Source organism: Carcharhinus amblyrhynchos, chromosome 14 (genome assembly GCF_965287045.1).
Source record: "Carcharhinus amblyrhynchos chromosome 14, sCarAmb.v2.hapA, whole genome shotgun sequence".
NCBI classification, from domain to species: Eukaryota; Metazoa; Chordata; class Chondrichthyes; order Carcharhiniformes; family Carcharhinidae; genus Carcharhinus; species Carcharhinus amblyrhynchos.
Window position 1 is genome coordinate 2255735 of NC_137337.1, and position 22039 is coordinate 2277773.

Consider the following 22039-nt stretch of genomic DNA (forward strand, 5'->3'; position numbering starts at 1 on the left):
TTGTTGAAGTTGTGCTGACATCACAGCCAAACAGCCTGGCTTCACTTTAAGGTTTTGCTCCAACCCCTAACCACCAGAGGAAATAGTTTCTCTCAATTGATACTCTCAACTCCTATAACCATTTTAGACAGCTCAGTCCCACTCTGTAGTAACGGGAGAGACAATCGCTGCAGCCGCACGGTATGAGACCGGTGATAGTCTGCATCGTGTGGTAACGGGACTGGTGATGGCGCACACTGAACGGAAATGGGGCTGGTGATCGACACCGTGTCATAACTTGGAAGTGCTTTCTTTGACATCACAGGATCGAGGAGACGTGGAGACTCTGGCAGAAGTTTCTAGATGACTACTCGCGCTTCGAGGATTGGTTGAACGGGGCAGAGCGGACTGCAGCTCAACCCAACTCCTCCCAGGTCCTGTACTCCCTCGCCAAGGAGGAGCTGAAAAAATTTGAGGTGATTTGGGTTTGAGCTGGGTGTGGGGGCGGGGGGACAAGGCAGGGGTCTGTGGGTGGGTGTGGTGAATCAGTGTTGGGTGTGGCGAGGGTCGGTGATGGTTGTGGGGTCTGTGGGTGGGGGGTGCGGGTGGGTCTGTGCTGGGTGTGGGAGGGTGGATGGGTCTGTACTGGGTGAGGGAGGGTGGATGGGTCCGTGCTGGGTGCGGGGGAGTGGTGGAGTGTCTACTGGGTGCGGAGGGGGGATCTGTGCTGGTATAGGGTCTGTGTGTGGGTGCGGGTGGCTCCGTGTGGGGGGTGGGTCTGTGCTGGATGTGGGGTCTGTGTGTGGGTGCGGGTGGCTCCGTGCGGGGGGTGGGTCTGTGCTGGATGTGGGGTCTGTGTGTGGGTGCAGGGGGATGCTGGTGGTGTGGGTGGATCTGATTTATTCCGAAGGTATCAGGATGACAATTCTGTATGGAGACTGGAGGATATTGGGATTGTTTTCCCTGGGCCAGAGAGGTTTAGGAAAAGATTTGATTGACAGGTTTGGATGGAATAAATAAGGAGAAAGTGTTCCCAGCACAGGAGGGTCGGATATCCAGTGGAAAGACAGATTATTATTTGAATGGGTGTAAATTGAGAGAGGCAGATACTCAGCGAGATCTTGGAGTCCTCGTGCATCAGTCACTGAAAGTAAGCGCGCAGATACAGCAGGCAGTAAAGAAGGCAAATGGTATGTTAGCGTTCATAGCAAGAGGATTTGAGTACAGGAACAGGGATGTTTTGCTGCAATTGTACAGGGCATTGGTGAGGCCACACCTGGAGTATTGTGTGCAATTTTGGTATCTTTACCTGAGGAAGGATGTCCTTGCTATAGAGGGAGTACAATGAAGGTTTACCAGACTGATTCCTGGGATGGCAGGTCTGTCATATGAGGAGAGACTAAGTCGGTTAGGATTATATTCACTGGAGTTTAGAAGACTGAGAGGGGATCTCATGGAAACTTATAAAACTCTAACAAGACTGGACAGGGTAAATTCAGAAAAAATGTTCCCAATGGTGGGGAGTCCAGAACTAGGGGTTATAGTTTTGAGGGTAAGGAGTAAACCTTTTAGAACTGAGGTGAGGAGAAATTTCTTCACCCAGAGGGTGGTGAATGTGTGGAATTCACTCCCACAGAAAGTAGTTGAGGCCAAAATGTTTTGTAATTTCAAGAAGAAATTAGATATAGCTCTTGGGGCTAAAGGGATATGGGGTGAGGGGGTGGGGAAATCAGGATTTTGAATTTGATGATCAGCCATGATCAGAATGAATGGTGGAACAAGCTCGAAGGGACAAATGGCCTTCTCCTGCTTCCAGTTTCTATGTTTCTATCCAGAGGACACAGGTTGAAGATACTTGGCAAAAGAACTGAAGATGAAAAGGAGAGAAATATTTTTAATGCAGCGAGTTGTTGTGATCTGGAAGGTGCTGTGTGAAAGGACAGTGGAACTAGATTCATCAGGAACTCTCAAAAGGGGACAAGGATAGATATAAAAATAAGCAGAGTTATGGCGGTTACAGAGGGGCTAACTGACTAGCCCATTCAAAGGGCTAACACAGACACATTGGAACTATCTTTCTGAGCCTAATGACTCTATATTTGATGTTTGGCCACAGACTTTCCAGAGACAGATTCACGAGAGCCTGACACAGCTGGAACTGATCAATAAGCAGTACAGGCGATTAGCGAGAGAGAACCGCACTGACTCTTCCAGCCGCCTCAAACAGATGGTGCATGAAGGAAACCAGCGGTGGGACAGCCTACAGAAACGCATCGCTGCCATCTTACGCAGGCTCAAGGTAACCACGCCACCATCAATGGGGGCAACAACACTTTACAGCATTTACATAGCAACAGAATCTTACCCTACAGAATGAGGCCATTCAGCCCCTTTAGCCTTATTCCACATGCACACCGTCAGGGATGTATTATGTTTTAGATCTCTAGAGGCAGGAGTATTAAGGACATAAAGCAAATTCCCACTATGAAATTTGGAAGCAATCTGGGGAGTGAGTCTTCTTGCTGATTATACACGCCTCTGTCCCACAGACACTCCCTCTCTATTTTCTGATTCATCCAATGGGATTTGGATGGTAGCAGTCACTTTAAAAATTGAATATTTTCCCCTCCTGCAGCTTATCTTTGTACGTGGAAGCTGATTAGAAGGAATTAATCTTCCTCCTTGGAGAGTATCTGATATGAGTTCAGTTGTCCCTCGGCCCCAACTCTTTACGCCCATTTTTGGGTTCAGGAATTCGCTGCAGAGATTGGCAAAATGAGTGCATGGATGGGTGTAAAATTGCATGTAATATCCCAAGGATATCCTTGTGGAAATGGCACCTGGTCTACACTGGGAATCAGCCTAACCTCCACACGTCACAATGGGCTTAATTTTCCCAGCATATTGGTATCAGGCTGGGAGATGGGAGGATGTCAGGAGGCTGAAGGAAGGCATGGGGACTTTCCCTCTTTCCACTGCTGCCATGACACTCTTACTGGCAGTGGGCAGATGGCCCAGTTAATGGCTGCTTCTCACTCACCTGCTTGGTCCCAGCATCCTCCCCAAAATCCATCTATTCAGCATTGGGGTGGTGGGTGAGTGTATGGGAACACGTCCTCTGTTAGACAAATCCCACAGCAACTGCTGTCGATGAGCTGCCAGTGGCACCGTATCACTCTCAGATGCTGCCAGGCACCCGGAACATGGATGGGTCTTCTTGGTGGTGGGACTTCAGTCTCCCTCAGAAATTCCTGACCCAAAGTCACAATGACTGGCAATTGTGAAAGCATTAAAACACGGCAAGTGCTGGAAATACTCTGCAGCTCTGTCAGTAGCTGTGCAGAGAGACACAGTTCATGTTTCGAGTCTATATGACTCTCTCTCCAATAAGTTCCAAAGAAGGGTCATGTTGGACTCGAAAGATTATCTCTGTTTCTCTCTCCACCGACGCTCTGGATCTGCTGAGGTTTTCCAGCACTTTTATTTCAACCCTGAAACCATTCCTCTCTCTCTCTCTCTCTCACTCCATTCATATTTCCACAGTATTTCACCAATCAGAGGGAAGAGTTTGAAAGTTGCCGGGAGGGTATCCTGGTGTGGCTCACGGAGATGGACCTCCAGCTCACCAACGTGGAACATTTCTCCGAGAGTGACATTGAAGACAAAGTGCGGCAGCTGAATGTAAGTGTTGTTTGAATCAGGGACTCCATTTATTTAGGTCACCCTGGATTTTAATGTAACTCATCAGGTGATGAGTTGGTGTTAAATAAACACTATTCAAATTTGAAAATAATGGGAAAATCTACTAAACCCTTTTTTCAAAAGTTTATTAATTAGTGTCATTAGTAGACTTACATTAACACTGCAATGAAGTTACTATGAAAATCCCCTAGTCGCCACACTCCAGCGCCTGTTTGGGTACACCGAGAATTTAGCTTGGCCAATGCACCCCAATCAGTCTTTTGGACTGTGGGAGGACACCAGAGCACCCGGAGGTAACCCACGCAGACACAGGGAGAACGTGCAAACTCCATACAGATAGTGATCCAAAGCTGAAATTGAACCCGGATCCCTGGCACTGTGAGGCAGCGATGCTAGGCACTGTGAGGCAGTGATGCTAACCACTGTGCCACTGTACCGACCTGTATTGAACCTTGGTTTGATCACACTTAGAGCTCTAGTCTCCACATTACTAAAAGGTGTAAAGGCTGTGGTCAGGTGCAGAGAAGATTAACAAGGATGTACCACAGCAGTGCAGGTACACCGATCAGGAAAGCATTGACAGGTTGGATCTCTTTTCTCTTGGAAAAAGAAAGATGAAGGATGATCTAATAGAAGTCTTTAAAACTCTGGAAGCGTTTGATAGAGCGGGTGCAGAGAAAAGATTTCCTCTTGTGGGATATATCTAGTGATGATCAAATATGATAGTCACCATGAAATCCAATGAGGAATTCAGGAGAAACTCTTTAACTCAGAGAGTGATGAGAATATGGAACCCACTCCCACAGAGAGTGGTCAAAATGAATAGTGTAATGTAATGAAATTAATACTGTTTTAGATTTTTTTTGATTTTGTAAGTTAGTACCTGTGGCAGTGAACCTTGGCTGACCAGAGATTGTAATATTTAAGGTATGGAATGTATTTAAGAGATGTGTTTGAGAGAGGAGTGGACTAGAGGGTTACAATGGTGAATGTATATGAGAAAAGATGGGAGGGAGCTCGAGTGGAGCATGAATACCAGCATGGAGTGGTTGGACTGAATGGCCTGTTACTGTGCTGTATATCTGAATCATCCTTTTTTCATCTTTAGCTCTTCAGTGTTAATCCGTTTGGCCTTTCATTGGGATCATGGAATATTACAGCATAGAGGAGGCCATTCCGGAGTTGAGAGGGTTGACTTATGAGAAGAGACTGAGTAGATTGGGGCTATACTCATTGGAATTCAGAAGAATGAGGGGAGATCTTATAGAAACATATAAGATTATGAAGGGAATAAATAAGATAGAAGCAGGGAAATTGTTTCCACTGGCAGGTGAAACTAGGGGGCATAGCCTCAAAATAAGGGGAAGCAGTTTTAGGACTGAGTTGAGGAGGAACATTTTCACACAAAGGGTTGTGAATCTGTGGAATTCCCTGTCCAGTGAAGCAGTTGAGGCTCCCTCATTGAATGTTTTTAAGGCAAGGATAGATAAACTTTTGAACAGTAAAGGAATTAAGGGTTATGGTGAGCAGGCGGGTAAGTGGAGCTGAGTCCATGAAAAGATCAGCCATGATCTTATTGAATGGCGGAGCAGGCTCGAGGGGCCAGATGGCATACCCCTGCTTCTAGTCTTATGCTCATTCAGCCCAGTGTGCCTGTGCTGGCTGGGCAGATAGGACATAAAAACAACACAAGGCCATTCAGCCCTTTGAGTTGGTTCTGCTGTTTGATGAAAGCATGGTTGATTAGTGACCAAATTCCTGTACCTTTTTCTCAAATCCTTTAATAACTCTGGCTGACAAAAATCTCAGATTACAATTAATAATTGATCTCGCACCAATTGCTGTTTTGTGGGAGAGAGTTCCAAACATCTCCCATCCTCTGTGTGCACATGTTTCCTAATCTCACTCCTGCAAGAATTGGCTCCAATCCTTAGACTCTGTCCCCTAGTCCTAGACTCCTCGAGCAATGTGAATCATTCCTCTCTATTTACCCTTTCTGTCCCTTTAATATTGTGAAAACTTTGATCAAATCATCCCTTAATGTTCTGAATCTCACTTGAGAATTTAACCTTTGGAGACTGGGTTTCATTCAGAGAAATCCAGGCTTTACTGTCTCCAGGGCCAGTATATTAACCTAAGGCATGCTACCCAGAGTTGGAATGCAGTGACTCCAGGTGTGGTTTAACAGGGCTTTTTGTGGCTGAAACATAACTTCTACCTCCTTATGTTCTCATCCTCTAAAGACCAGTATTTCAGTAGATTTTTAGATTTGATCACCATGTGGTGATTCTCAAATCACCACCAGTCAGCTCTCCCCTCTCGTCCCATCATCACGTTGAGAATACCTGCCCATATTCTCCATTCCCTGTCTCCCACGGCTCAGACAGTTTCCTAGCTGGTCAAACATTTGCCTTCAATTCTGTGAGTTTCATCTTCAGCTAACAGTCTCTTATCGTGGAAGTTATCAAATGCCTTCTGGAAATCCGTATGAATAACATCATCACAGACTCTCCTATGCACTACTTTGTCACCTCTTCACAAGGGGTGTAACCTACTCTTTATAAATCAATGCTGGCTCCCTCAGTCACCTGAAAATGGTCAAGTTGTCTAGTGACAGTATTGTTGATTTGATTCATTATTGTCACATGTATTAACATACAGTGAAAAGTATTGTTTCTTGTGTGCCATACAAAGCATTCCATTCATAGAGAAGGAAAGGAGAGGGTGTAGAATGTAGTGTTACAGTCATAGCTAGGGTGCAGAGAAAAATCAACTCAAGAACAGCTTCTTCCCTGCTGCTGTCAGACTTTTGAATGGACCTATCTTGCATTGAGTTGGTTGGTATGTGACCTCAGACTTTTGTATCATTTTCCTGATGGAAGAAGGTGGAAGTGAGAATGTCCGGGGTGCCTTGGGTCCTTAATTATGCTGGCTGCTTTACCGAGGCAGCAGGAAGTGTAGACAGGATCAATAAATGGGAAGCTGGTTTGTGTGATGGATTGGGCTACATTCACGACCTTTTGTGGTTTCTTGCAATCTTGGGCAGAGCAGGAGCCCATACCAAGCTGTGATACAACCAGAAAGAATAACTATAAACTCTAGTGATTTCCTCCAGTAGATGTTAGGAAACAGTTTAAAATTCCCTGGTCCACTTTTCTCACCTTTTCGTTAAAAAAACTGTCCATTTTATTCATACGCCCCTGTTCTTTCCCCATAATCCTGCAAATTAATCCTCTCCAAGCATGTAACTGTTTAAAAGAATCTGAAAATGTGGTGGAATCAGATTTTTAGGTGTGTTTAGCAGGTGTGTGTGTGTGTGTGTGTGTGTGTGTGTGTGTGTGTGTGTGTGTGTGTGTGTGTGTGTGTGTGTGTGTCTGTGACAATGTCTCCTTTAGTTAATGACCTGTATATTAGAGGGAACACTTTGTCCCTATGTATTCTATTAAATCCCTTGTGATTTTGACCAGCTCAATTAAATCTCTTCTTATTCTTCCCTGATCTAAGGAGAACAATCCCAGTTTCTCCAGTCTCTCCACATTAGCTGAAGTCCCTCATTCCTGCTCCCATTCTGGTAAACCTCCTTGTACACCCTCTCCCATCACTAACTTGCTTTTGTGAATCACCATAGGCCTTTCAGCAGGAGATCACCCTCAACACTAACAAGATTGACCAGCTCATTGTCTGTGGTGAGATGCTGATTCAGAAGATTGAGCCCATGGATGCTATCACCATTGAAGAGGAGCTTGAGGAGCTGCACGCATACTGCCAGGAGGTGTTCGGGCGTGTCGCACGCTTCCACCAGAGGCTCATGTCTAAACAGCCGGTGAGGAACTTTCAAACCTGCTCCAAATGAGAGCATGGACCTTTGAAACAGAGAGTGGGAGGAGGGGGTGTTGCTCACCTGTCATCAGGTATCAGAGTTTTTCTACAGAACTGTGACTCTGGAGGTTAATGTATTGGGTAGAGGCTGGGTAAGGGACAGGCTATATAAGTGAAGGTGTGGGCTGAACATCCTGTGTCTGTTGTCCCTGGTCCTGTAGCTTTCTGTAAATCATGACTGAGCTTTGATCGAATGTCTCGTGTTCTTGACATTGTTCCAGATGCTTGACGAGGATAAGGATCTGTCTGACAGGGACGCTGACACAGAGGATGGCAGTGAGCTGCAGAGTATAAGCTGGCAGGAGAAGGCTGGTGGCCCAGAGCTGCCAGCTGAAGAGTCTCTGTGTCATCTCACCCTGTCCGGAGAGGCACAGCAACACGAGAGATCGGGTGGTGTGACCCCCGTCAGTGTGGACTCCATCCCCTTAGAGTGGGACCACACGGTGGATGTGGGAGGGTCCTCTTCGCATGAAGATGAAGATGATGGCTTGTATTTCAGCACTTTATCAGGTACTGATTAATGAGTGGGTAATGTTCCCTACCTGACCCATTGTGCACAAACTGTGGGATCACTCAGTCTCTGCCACAAGCATCTCTCCCTCCCCAAAACACTTATATTCGAGTAAGAGATCCTTTCTCACGTTCCGGATAACTCAAAGCTCTTTATAAGGCACCACATTTGCAATTTAGAGAAACATGACAGCGATATTTTTTCAGAGCAAGATCCCACAAAGAACAAAAGGATAAGTAAAGAGGTGATTGTTTTTTGGTGCTGAGGGAGGAAGGTCGCCTCCAGATCATCAGGTTATGCTTGAGCCTCTCAGTTGTAGTTCAGTAAAGGAGACAAGAGTTCAGCTTCTTCATAAACTACTTTTTTATTTCTTTGATCTAACTCCCCACACAATTCTCCTTCAACACCCAGTGCCACCTGCAGCCCTTTTATACATCAGTGACTTCTACTGAATGATTAACATCAAATTAGAATGTAATTGGAAGGTCTGTTAACCCATTCTGAACAGGTTACACACCCTGTTCTCTTCTTCAAATGATGATGGCATGATCTTCCCCAGTGAAGACCTTGGAAAGACTCATCTCTGTAATAGTTGGCATTGTTACTGATGACTGAGGTCAGTTCTTGATGGACAGCTGGGGCACAGGATCATAGGAAAGAGGAGCAGGAGTGGGCCATTCAGCCCTTTGAGCCTACCCTGTCATTCAATACGATCATGGCTGATCTGATTGTGCAATCAACTCCACTTTACTTCCAACCTCCTGAATCCCTTTCACTCGTTTGTCAAGCCAGAATCTGACTAACTCAGCCTTAAAATAGCCAATGACCCTATCTCCAGTGCTGTCTGGGAAAGAGAGTTCCACAGACTAGCTACCCTCTGAGAAAAACAAGTTCTCCTCACCTCCATCTTATTTTTAAATTCTGTCCCCTGATTCTAGTCTCTCCCACAAAGGGAAACATCCTCTCAGCATCCACCCTGTCTGTCCCCTCAGCATCTTGTATAAGATCACCTCTCAATCTTCTAAACTCTGTCCAACTTTCCTGATAGAGTAACTCCTGACCCCAGGTATCAATCAAGTGAACCTTATCTGAACTGCTGTTGGGAACACTCCAACAGTCACATGATAAGAGAGCGATGATAACAATGTTGTGCTTTACTCCTATAGGAGTAAATTGTAATGGTACAGAAGGAGGCCATTCAGCCCATCATGCCTGCAGCAGCTCTCCAAATGAGCAGCATGACTTAGTGCCATTCTCCGGCCTTTTCACCTGTACACCCTGTACATTGTTTCTGTTCAAATAATCATCTAATGCCCTCTTGAATGCCTCGATTGAACCTGCCTTCGCCACACTTCGAGGCAGAGCATTCCACACCCAACCACTCACTGTGTGAAAGTTTCTTTCCCATGTCACATTTTCTTCTTTTGTAAATCACTAAGCCTATGCCCTCTCATTTTCTATCTTTTTATGAGGGTGAACAGTTTCTCCCAGTTACTCCGTCCAGCCCCCTTCATGATTTTGAAAATCTCTATCCAATGCCTCTTTACTTTCTCCTCTCCAAGGAGGACAGTCTCAACCGCTCCAATCTATCCTCATAACTGAAGTTTCTCATCCCTGGAACCATTCTTGTAAACCTCTTCTACACGCTCTCCAATGTGTTCACATCCTTCCGATAGTGCGGCACCCAAAACTGTGCACAATATTCCAGCTGAGGTCTAACCAATGTCTTGTATAAGTTTAGCATAACCTCCTTGCTCTTCTACTCTGTGCCTCTATTAATAAAGTCCAGAATTCTATGTGCTTTATTAACTGTTCTGTCCACTTGTCCTGTCCCCTTTGATCTCTGCACAGATACACCCAGCTCCCTTTGCTCCTGCAGCCCTTTAAGAATTTTATTCTTTATTTTGTATTGTTTCTCCGTGTTATTCCTACCAAAATGCATCACCTCACACTTCTCTGTATTGAATTTCATTTGTCTATCTGCCCACTCCACCAAATTGTCAATATCTTTTTGGAATTCTACACTGTCCTTCTCAGAGTTTACAATACTTCCAAGAGTGGGAGAGGACTGAAAGATTGATTCCTCTTTCAGAAAATTTGGGTCATGCGTTCACATCTCTCCTCTCTATCAGTGTGATAGAATCATAGAGGTTTACAGCATGGAAACAGGCCCTTTGACCCAACTTGTCCATGCTGCCTTTTTTTAAACCCCTAAGCTAATTCCAATTGCCCACATTTGGCCCATATCTTTCTATACCCATCGTACCCATGTAACTATCTAAATGCTTTTTAAAAGACAAAATTGTACCCGCCTCTACTACTACCATGTTCCAGACACTCACCACTCTGTGTGAAAAAATTGCCCCTCTGGACACTCTTGCATCTCTCCCCTCTCACCTTAAACCTATGCCCTCTAGTTTTAGACTCCCCTACCTTTAGGAAAAGATATTGACTATCTAGCTGATCTGTGCCCCTCATTATTTTATAGATCTCTATAAGATCACCCCTCAGCCTCCTACGCTCCAGAAAAAAGGCCCAGTCTATTCAGCCTCTCCTTATAACTCAATCCATCAAGTCCCGGTAGCATCCTAGCAAATCTTTTTTGCACCTCTTCTAGTTTAATAATATCCTTTCTATAATCAGCTAACCAGAATTGCACACAGTGCTCCAAGTGTGGCCTCACCAATGTCTTGTACAACTTCAACAAGACGTCCCAACTCCTGTATTCAATATCCTGACCGATGAAACCAAGCATGCCGAATGCCTTCTTCACCACTCTGTCCACCTGTGACTCCACTTTCAAGGAGCTGTGAACCTGTACCCCGAGATCTCTTTGTTCTGTAACTTTCCCCAATGCTCTACCATTAACTGAGTAAGTCCTGCCCTGGTTCAATCTACCAAAATGCATCACCTTGCATTTGTCTAAATTAAACTCCATCTGCCATTCGTCAGCCCACTGGCCCAATTGATCAAGATCCCGTTGCAATTGAAGATAACTTTCTTTACTGTCCACTATGCCACCAATCTTAGTATCATCTGCAAACTTACTAACCATGCCTCCTATATTCTCATCCAAATCATTAATATAAATGACAAATGTCAGTGGATCCAGCACTGATCCCTGAGGCACACCTCTCAGTCTTGACCTCTCCCAATTTTACCCTTCCAGTGTCACTAGTTAGGATGTGTCTGTATGTTGGGATCAGTGTTCCTGATTGAAACACATTATTCCTCACTCCTTCCAGCTGTTCTATCAGGGATCTCGGGAATCACTGCTGCAACTTTCCCTGTGTGTTTGTACAGCATTGAACCAGAGTCAGTCGATGTCACTGTTGAAATTGTTGTTAATCTGAGAGTTTCATTTCAGTGTGGAGTCATTGATGATAGAGAGGGAGTGAGTGGGGGGATGTGTGGGGAGGGTCAGGGAGAGAGAGAGAGGAAAGAGTGAAGGTGGTATCGAGGGAGGCAGACAGATGGAACAAGTCTTTACAAACCTATGGGGAAATATTTTGTTTGCATTCCTCACTGCACCAGCCTTACAAAATACGCTGGGAAAACCTTAATCCCTTCTCCCCCAATAGATACTCCCCCTTTCTGTGATCTGGTGCCAAGAATGTATCACCTCACTCTCCAGACACAGAGTCATTAGCTATTCAACTGCATGAGGCCCCACAGTCTTGCCCAAACTCCGTGCTCTCAAATTTTCAGCAGGAATCACCTGGATATTGTCCCCAGGAGCTCTGAGGCAACACCACCTCTACAACCCCACACCACCTGTGATCAGCTACACAACAGGCTAGAAATCAAAGCTGTGACATTGTTGACCCACTTGGCTCAGCATTGCATTGACATTCCAAAGATACATCCTCAGAATGTGGACATTGTTACTAACCCATTGCCCAAACCCTCAGGTACCTTTAGAAGCTGCTGATGGGTTTGATACAGAGTTCAGGGGCTTCTTACGCCACTTTAGAGAGCAGTTAAGAGTCAACCACATTGATGTGGAAATTCTGGAGTCTCGTATAAACCCAGACTGGGCAAGGACTTTGGGGATTCCTATCCCCAAAGGGAACCGGTCAGATAGAGGGAGATCCAATCCTGGTTTTTGATGGGAATTGGGTAAATACCTGAGGGACAGCACTGCAAGGCTATGGAAAAGCAGAGGAGGAATGTGACTCGCTGAGTCCTCAATAGCTAGAATGCTCAAGATGGATCAAATGGCCTCCTTCTCTGCAGTAATTGTTCTACAATTCTAAAACAATCTGATGGATAACAATCATTTACTGAGAGCAGTATCACACTTCAGAAATTGAATCCAAATACACAAGCTGTTCACAGTGCTTGCTCTGTGGGATTATTGATCTAATAATGTGGCCCGAATGTACCTCGACTCACTGAGGTCATGGGCAGGCTTGTTCCTCTTTGCAAAAGTGGAATGTTCCTGAGCTAAAGAGAAACACAGCCTCAGCATTTAGTCCTTGATTAAACTGTGGCGTCATGTAGTGGGACCAATGTCTCTCATTCATCCTCCCCCTTCCCTGTTGATTTCTCTCTCTCTCTCTCTCTCTGTTCATTCCTATCTTTCTGCTTCCATCTTTCCCTCAGCTCCACATTCCTCTCCCTCGCTCCACTCCACTCTTCTCACTTGGTATCTGTCCATTTCCCATCCCTTGTGTGTTCCCTCCCTCCCTTCCTCCCTCTTGCCTTCCTCCCTCTTGTCCCCGCCATGCCATTTCCTTTCTTTCCCTCATGCTCCATCCCTTCCTCCCCTCTCACACTCCTTCCTACTCTCTCTCTCTCCTTCTCATTTCCTCTTTCTCCCTCCTGATTGGGCTCTCTTCCCTTGGTTTGATCCTATAGAAGTGAGATGTGCTTTGAACACAGTCTCAAACAAAAGGAGATAAAAAGACACATCCAAACGAGGGGAGAGAGTTGGATATTGGGAAGGAAAGCCTTGATATGGAAGCAATGAAATGTCGAGATGGGTCTGCTGAATTCGGAGATAAGAGCCAGCTGTCAGTTGCTTTGAACTCAAGGTTCCTCGTTGACCCACCGTCTGACCCCTGCAGCTTCCAGGACAGTTAGATGCAGCAGACAAGGCAGAGACAGATGTTGGAGAACCACCCTGAACTGTGTCACCTGCCTTGTGAACAAATGGTGCTTCTTCCCCATAGCACCTGCCTCATCCCACCAGCATGGAATAAATTCCCAACTCTGAGTGGCTGTGTTCCTGGAGATTTGATCATGTGACCTGTTTTGTTGCTTGTGATTGGAGATTTGGTCACAGGCTCAGTTTCAACAACTTTCCCTTCAATATTTCTCTCACCAAGAAATTCTTAAAACACAGACAATCTCTCTGGAGTCCATGCTGACTGTTACACGAGGAATGGAGTACCTCATATATCAATTCAACACCAAATAACAGAATAACAGAACAAATAGACAGCAGAATAATAACTCCTCCAGCCAGCTTGCTGCACTCGTTCTGATATACTCCGTGTCAGTTGTGACTCAACAACAACAACAACTTGCATTTAGAAAGCACCTTAACAGAATGAAGCCTCCCAAAATGCTTCATAGCATTATAAACCAGAATTTGACATGAGACACATAACCATAGAATACAGGGCAGAAGGAGGCCATTTGGCCCATCAGAACATAAGAACATAAGAAATAGGAGCAGGAGTAGGCCAACTAGCCCTTCGAGCCTGCCCCGCCATTCAATAAGATCATGGCTGATCTGAAGTGGATCAGTTCCACATTCCCGCCCTCTCCCCATAACCTTTAATCCCCTCTCTCATCAAAAACCCATCAACCCGCGTCTTAAAAATATTTAGCGATGCAGCCTCCACCACTTCAACGGGCAGAGAATTCCAGAGATTCACCACCCTTTGAGTGAAGAAGTTCCTCCTCAACTCCATTCTAAACCGCCCCCCCCTTTATCTTGAGGCTGTGCCCCCCAGTCCTACTATCCTTTCTGAACGGGAAGAGATTCTCCACCTCTATCCTATCCATCCCATTCATCATCTTATACGTCTCAATGAGATCTCCCCTCATTCTTCTAAACTCTAACGAGTACAAGCCTAATCTATTCAGCCTCTCCTCATAGCTCAACCCCCTCAACTCCGGTATCAGCCTAGTAAACCTCCTCTGCACTCCCTCCAAGGCTAAAATATCCTTGCGTAAGTACGGCGCCCAAAACTGCACACAGTACTCCAGCTGCGGCCTCACCAATGCCCTATACAGCCGCAGCAAGACCTCCCTACTTTTATATTCAATCCCCCTCGCGATGAAGGCCAGCATCCCATTCGCCTTCCTGACCACCTGCTGCACCTGCAAGCTGGGTTTTTGCGACTCATGCACAAGGACCCCAAGGTCCCTCTGCACCGTCGCCTACTGCAGTTTTTCTCCACGTAAGTAATAATCCTTCCTACCATTATTCCTACCAAAGTGGACCACCTCACACTTACCAACATTAAATTCCATTTGCCATTTCCTGGCCCATTCACCCAGCCTATCTAGATCCCTCTGTAGACTCTCCCCACCCTCCGCACAATTTGCCTTTCCACCAATTTTCGTGTCATCAGCAAATTTCGACACCCTACACTCGGTTCCCTCCTCCAGATCATCAGGTCAGCACCGACTCTCTGAAGGAGCATCTTATTCAGGCCTACCCTATCCCCATGATCCTGTGCATTTGCCATGGCTCATTTCTCTAACCTATACATTTTTGGACACTAAGAGGCAATTTAGCATGGCCACTCCAAAAATCCGCACATCTTTGTACTGTGGGGAGGAAACCGGAGCATCCGGAGGAAACCCGTGTAGACACGGGGAGAACGTGCATACTCCACACAGACAGTGACCCAGGGCTGGAGTTGAAAGCAGGTCTCTGGCAGTGCAGCAATGCTAGCCACCGTGCCACCCAAGGAGATGAACGAAACAATAATAAGGAGATCACAGGGCAGATAGCTAAAAGCTAGATCAAAGAGGTAGGTTTTGAGGATTGTCTTAAAGGAGGGAAAAGAGGTTAGTGAGGCAGAGAGGTTTAGGGAGAGAATTCCAGAATTTTGGTCCCAGGCAGCTGGAGGCATGGCCAGCAAAGATGGAGCAATTAAAATGGGAGATTATCGAGAGGCCAGAAATAGGGGAAGGCAGAGATCTGAAGGTTGTAGAGTTGGAGGAGATGCCAGAGATAGAGAGGATGAGGTCATGGAGGGACCTGTAAACCAGAGTGAAAATTTAAAAATTGAGGTGTTGCTTGACTGGGATCTGATGTAGGTAAGGGAGTACAGGATGATAGAGGAACAGGACTTGGCACAAGCTAAGACACAGACTGCAGAGTTTTGGATGACCTCAAGTTTACAGAGGGTGGAATGTGGAGAGCAGTTGGAGAGTCTTGGAATAGCTGTCTGGAGGAGTGTGGTGACATTAGAGATTGGAAATCAATGGTCTTTATCATGACATAAATATGAGGTCAGAAGCTCATCTTGGGATCAAATGTGACACCAGGGTTGTGAACAGACTGGCTTCATCTCAGACTATTTTCAGGGAGAAGGATGGAGATGGGAGCAGGGCCTGAAAATAATGGCTTCAGTCTTCCCAGTATTTCATTGAACAGCAGAACAGACGTGAAGGGCTGATTGGCCTATTCCTGTTCCTATTTTCTATGTTTCTCCAGTATTATTTGGTTGTGCTAGGTACAGTGATCTAGGACGAGCTACCAGGACCCAGGGTTGATTTTAATACTCCTGGGTAGAGCTTTCGGAGTGGCCTTGTACGCTGTCCTTTGGTCATCATGAGAATGATTTGATTTATTATTGTCACGTGTATTAACATACAGTGAAAAGTATTGTTTCTTGCGCACTGTATAGACAAAGAATACTGTTCATAGAGAAGGAAAGGAGAGAGTGCAGAATGTCATGCCACAGTCAAAGTTAGGGTGTAGAAAAAGATCAACTTAATGCAAGGTAGGGCCATTCAAAAGCCTGACGGCAACAGGGAAGAAGCTGATGCTGAACTGAGCCTCAGGACAGAGGTGAAAGATCCCATGTCGCTGTGCTGAAGAGCAGGGCAGATCTCCTCAGCTGATACTTACCCCTCAATCAACATCACAAAAAACAATCACCTGCTATTCTGGGATCTTGCTGTGCACAAATTAGCCACTGAATTTCAACATTACAGCAGTAACTACATGTCAAAAGTACTTCATTGGCTATGAGGCATTTTGGGACATTTAGTGGATGTGAAAGGTGCTATAGAAATGCAGGATATTTCTACCTCTGCTTGATGATACCTCTCCAACTACTAGTACCCATGGGAGAGGCAATTATACACCCAGAACTAATTTAGACCAGGAATAGAATTGGAAAATACCTCTCAAATTTTCACTGACCCTTATCCACTCTGACTGCTTCCTGCTTTTGATTGTCAGTATTTGGTGAAACAAGATTAGAATTCTCCTGGTGAGGTGTGTGTGTGTGTGTGTGTGTGTGTGTGTGTGTGTGTGTGTGTGTGTGTGTGTGTGTGTGTGTGTGTGTGTGTGTTTTGAGCGGGGTGGGTACGTGGGTGTGTATGTTGAGGGTATGTGTGTAGATGCTGCTGGGTATAGCTGTGTCTACGACGTGTTGAAAGTGCTACTCTTCTTTTTGCAGATGTACAAATCACAGAAAGTCCTGAAGCCTATGTTAAAATGACAGAAATCACACTGAGAACTTCAGCTGGTAGGCAGCTGCTAACGCATGTGTCCCCACCTCTCTGCTCATACCCCTGCCATCCCTGCCACATACATCATCCTGTGCCACCCTCCGTCACAACCCCACTCCTGCCATACGGTAGCATTCCCCTCGATTGCTCCGCTCTCCATCATCTCCTTCCTGCATCCGTGTTGTACGCATGCTTCTTCACACCGCTGTGATGTCGTTAGGCCATTACGCATGCTGATGCACGATGCATGTTAACTGCCGGTCTCCTGCTGGACACCCCCCCGCCAAGCCCCATCACTCAGCCAGTTGATTGTCCCATTGCTGTACACATGATCTACATCCTGGGTGTAAGCCTACAGCAGTGTTGGGTAAGTTTTTCCTCCAGCGGATTTTTGCACGGGGTGTTTTTGAGAAATGAGCACGGGATCTTGGTGTCTTTTCTGTGGGAAAGATACGTGAAGGATGGAGACCATTCAACCCATCCTGTTTGTGCTGGATCTCCAGCTATTCAATTAGTCCGACTTCCTGTCCCTTGCCTCACGACCCTGTAAAGGGTTTTCCTTTCTAGTCTATATCTAATTCCCTTTTGAGAGTTTCTATTGAATCTGCTTCCACTGCCCTTTCAGACAGTACCTTCCAGCTCACAACAACTCACTGCGTAAGAGCATGTCTCCTCAGCTTTCTCTGTCTCTCTAGTTTTGCTATTTGAAATGGGAAAAGAAGGGAATTAATCCCTTTTCATCCCATGAATATGATGGTGGGACATGGCAAAGCCATCACACATGAGACGGAGTTGCCCAGTGTTGTGGTTGCCCTTGTTGCCAACATGTGGTTAAACCCTGAGTTGAGAATGGGGCCAGGAGAGGCAGTGCTGGGGGATGTGGGAGCAGGTATTGGGTTTTGAGTAATGGAGAGTTTCTATGTGGCAGGAGAAGTTGGGGGGTGGGGGGCAGCACGTGAGGTGGGGGAAGGTTCAATTTAACCATTGGTAAAATATGGCTAAGAATTCCTGGCTTTGGGGGTGGCATACCACGGGTAAGGATCAGAATACATTCCACATCCCATATATGTCCCCCAACTCCTGGCTAAGTCTTCTGGATGTGGGGGGATGTTATCACTCTCGGGGCTGCAGTTAGGGAGTTGGTTCTCGGGGGGATCTCAGTGGTCGTTTATTCCGGGGGGCAGGAGTTGCAATGGTGGAGTCACTCTTGGGTTGGGGTGCTACGGTGGAGTCATTCAGGATGGAGGGGGTCATGTGAACATTAAAATAATGGCACAAGTACGCCATTCGGCCCCTTGAGCCTGCTGTGCCCTTCAATAAGATCATGACTTATCTGTTTGTGTTTCCAATTCTACATTCCAATCTACCCCCCAATAACTTTTGATTCCCTTGTCTAACACAAATCTATCTGCCTCCACCTTAAAAATATTCAGTGACCCCACTTCCAGCGCATTCTGAGGCTCAAAGTTCCAAAGTCACACAACCCTTTGGGAGAAAAAGATTCTTCCCGAGTCTGTCCTTACGGGAAGGCCCCAAACTTTACACTCACCCACAAGAGGAAACATCCTTTCCCTAAGCAGAATCAGTCTGAATATAAAAAATGGTGACTTGTTTGATATATGTAAAATCCTGAATGGCCATACAGAGTGGGGCTCACTCTCCGTGGCCTCATTGGACTTACACTCAGAGTTCATGGGGGTACTTCCAAGCAGGCATGTGGGGTCACTCTTGGCTGTGGTGAGGGTCATGTTGGGAGTCACTTAGGTAGGGAGTTACACTCATGGGGATATGGTGGTTGCGGGGGTGGGGGGGAGTCCGTCTTCATGGGGGGGTAACATGAGGGTCACTCTTGGACATGGGGCGGGGGACACTCAGAGATTGCGGTATAGTTCCACTTGGAGTGCAGGTTATATTCACCACCCATTGGTGCCAACCTGTGTGACTTCCTCTCCTGCTGCTAAAGTAACCCTGTTCTGTCTCTTGCTCACTCTTAGTCTTGTTCACAGGGGATGTGGGTGCAGATCCTGTCTCGTGGCACCTCGCCACTAGTCCAGAGAACAAAAAGAAGTGCCAGTTTCAGCAAACGGAAATCACCATTGGGCACCACCCCCCCACTGAAGGCCAGAGCTCAGATGCTGCTCAGCATGACAGCTATGTAAGTATTGAGATTGGGAAACTGGCAATGTCAACGGAAAGCAGAGTCCTGAAGATCAACAGCTTTTACTGTTGGGGTGGTGGTGTTAGGGTTTTATTGTATCGTGGATAGAATCAGTACCATGGAGGGCTCATTGTACAAAATCAAAGCAAACACAGCTAGGCAGGAAGTGAGCTGATTATCTGCTGTGTGATGGTGATCAGAGTTGGTGATGTTGGAGCCTTGATTTACATCCTTTCTATATCTAGATGATTGGGCAGAATATAAAAAATGACTTGATTGTGATGTATAAAATTCTGAATGGTCACCTGGGAGAGACGCAGCACAGTTTCGTTAAGGGGAAGTCGTGTCTGACGAATTTATTGGAGTTCTATGAGGATGTGTCTAGGGCAGTGGATAGAGGAGAGCCGGTGGATGTGGTGTTTCTTGATTTTCAGAAGGCATTTGACAAGGTGCCTCGCAAGAGGTTATTACAGAAGGTCAGGGGGCATGGAGTTGGGGGTAGGGTGTTAGCGTGGATAGAGGATTGGCTGTCAAATAGGAGGCAGAGAGTGGGGGTCAATGGGTGCTATTCGGATTGGCGGTTGGTGACTAGTGGAGTGCCCCAGGGGTCGGTGCTGGGGCCTCAGCTATTTACCATTTATATAGATGATCTGGAGGAGGGAACCGAGTGTATGGTGTCGGAATTTGCTGATGACACCAAGATTGGTGGAACGGCAAATTGTGCGGAGGGTGTGGAGAGTCTGCAGAAGGATCTAGATAGGCTGGGCGAATGGGCCAGGAACTGGCAAATGGAATTTAATGTTGGCAAATGTGAGGTTGTCCACTTTGGTAGGAATAATGGTAGGAAGGACTATTACTTACATGGTGAAAAACTGCAGCATGCTACGGTGCAGAGGGACCTCGGGGTCCTTGTGCATGAATCGCAAAAACCCAGCCTGCAGGTGCAGCAGGTGGTCAGGAAGGCAAATGGGATGCTGGCCTTCATAGCGAGGGGGATTGAATATAAAAGTAGGGAGGTCTTGCTGCAGCTGTATAGGGCACTGGTGAGGCCGCAGCTAGAGTACTGTGTGCCGTTTTGGTCGCCGCACTTACGCAAGGATATTTTGGCCTTGGAGGGAGTGCAGAGGAGGTTTACTAGGCTGATACCGGAGTTGAGGGGGTTGAACTATGAGGAGAGGCTGAATAAACTAGGCTTGTACTCGTTAGAGTTTAGAAGAATGAGGGGAGATCTCATTGAGACGTATAAGATGATGAATGGGATGGATAGGATAGAGGTGGAGAGGCTCTTCCCGCTCAGAAAGGACAGTAGGACTAGAGGGCACAGCCTCAAGATAAAGGGGGGGCGGTTTAGAATGGAGTTGAGGAGGACCTTCTTCACTCAAAGGATGGTGAATCTCTGGAATTCTCTGCCCGTTGAAGTGGTGGAGGCTACCTCGCTAAATATTTTTAAGACGCGGGTTGATAGGTTTTTGATAGGCAAGGGGATTAAGGGTTATGGGGAGAGGGTGGGAATGTGGAACTGAGCCACGACAGATCAGCCATGATCTTATTGAATGGCGGGGCAGGCTCAAAGGGCTAGATGGCCTACTCCTGCTCCTATTTCTTATGTTCTTATGACTTACTCTTGCCACAGCTCCTCCAGCCCACCCCATCTGTGAAAGGTGGATTTAATCTTCCATTGAACCTCCTTATTCTCAAAATCAAACCCTTTCTCTCTGATACCTAGCTGGTACTAGGAGTCTGTGACAGAGACCAAATATCAAGCTTGGTGATCAGAAATTGGGCAGTTTTCTAATGCATTCTTTAAATGTGGGTGTTATTGGTAAGGCCCATTCTGAATTGTCCTTGAGAAGGGATCTGTCTTCTTGAACTGCTGCTGTCCACATGGTGTAAAGTTTAAAGTTTATTTATTACTGCCACAAGCAGGCTTACATTAACACTGCAATAAAGTTATTGTAAAATGCCCTGAAACATCACACTCCGGCAGCTGTTTGAAGACACTGAGGGAGAATTTAGCACGGTCAGTGCACCCAACCAGCATATCTTTTGGGCTGTGGGAGGAAACCGGAGCACCCAGAGGAAACCCATGCAGACACGGGGAGAATCCACAGGTACAGGTTACGATCCTCCTTATCTGAGCAGATCCTGTGTATACAGAGGTCTCGTCCATAGGGGATGGCTTCTTTAACATGTTTAGGGTGGAAGCTGGAGAAGTGGAACATTGTGAGGTTATCCGTGGGCTTGCGATACAGTGAGGTGCTGAGGTGACCGTCCTGGATGGAGATGCGTGTGTCCAAGAGTGTAACTGATTCCGGAGAGTAGTCCATGGTGAGTCTGTTGTTGTGATGGAACTTGTTGATGTCATCACATAGTTGTTTCAGTGATTGTTCGCCATGAGTCCAAAGGAAGAAAATGTCATCGATGTATCTAGTGTATGGCATCAATTGAAGGTCCTGTGCAGTGAAGAGAGCGTGTTTGAACCTGTGCATGAAGGTACTGGCACATTGAGGTGTGAATTTGGTCCCCATGGCTGTTCCGTGTGTCTGGGTGAAGACATTGTGGTCCAGGATGAAGCGGATGAGTTTTAAAATTGCATCTGGAGATTGGCAGTTATCGGTGTTGAGTACTGAGGTAGTTGCAGCAATGCCATCGTTGTGGGGGATGCTGATGTAGAGCGCCGAGACATCCATTGTGACGAGGAGTGTCCCTGGTTCAACTGCTCCATGAGTGCTGAGTTTCTGTAGGAAGTCCGTAGTGTCGCAACAAAATCTGGGAGTTCTTTGTAAATGGGTTTCAGGATGCCCTCGACGTAGCTGGAGGGGTTCTCGTACAGGGTCCCATTGCCCGATATGATGGGATGCCCAGGTGTGTTGACCTTGTGTATCCCCATGTGTTTGATGGGGAAACTGCAGAGGGAGCTTTACTCTGTATCTAACCCCGTGCTGTACCTGTCCTGGGAGTGTTTGATGGGAAACACAGTAAAAAGTCTGACAACACCAGGTTTTAGTCCAACCGATTTATTTGATAGTAAACTCACAAGCTTTCACCTCTTCGTCAGGTGAATGGGGACAGTGTAGAGGGAGCTTTACTCTGTATCTAACCCC

The 22039-nt window shown here is 46.3% G+C and overlaps 1 protein-coding gene across 6 annotated transcripts in view; it reads left to right on the top strand.

Annotated features, from left to right (window-relative positions):
• Positions 1 to 22039, top strand: part of LOC145352383 (nesprin-2-like) — a 243402-nt gene that overhangs the window by 203619 nt on the left and 17744 nt on the right. For 5 of the 6 annotated variants that reach the window (XM_080202157.1, XM_080202159.1, XM_080202158.1 and 2 more), the window contains 7 exons: positions 305 to 455; positions 2096 to 2278; positions 3523 to 3660; positions 7310 to 7504; positions 7782 to 8070; positions 16726 to 16794; positions 18784 to 18932. In XM_080202157.1, coding sequence (XP_080058283.1) covers positions 305 to 455; positions 2096 to 2278; positions 3523 to 3660; positions 7310 to 7504; positions 7782 to 8070; positions 16726 to 16794; positions 18784 to 18932 — 1174 coding nt within the window. The remainder of the gene's footprint in view (positions 1 to 304; positions 456 to 2095; positions 2279 to 3522; positions 3661 to 7309; positions 7505 to 7781; positions 8071 to 16725; positions 16795 to 18783; positions 18933 to 22039) is intronic. The other variant, XM_080202160.1, reaches the window with a different exon arrangement.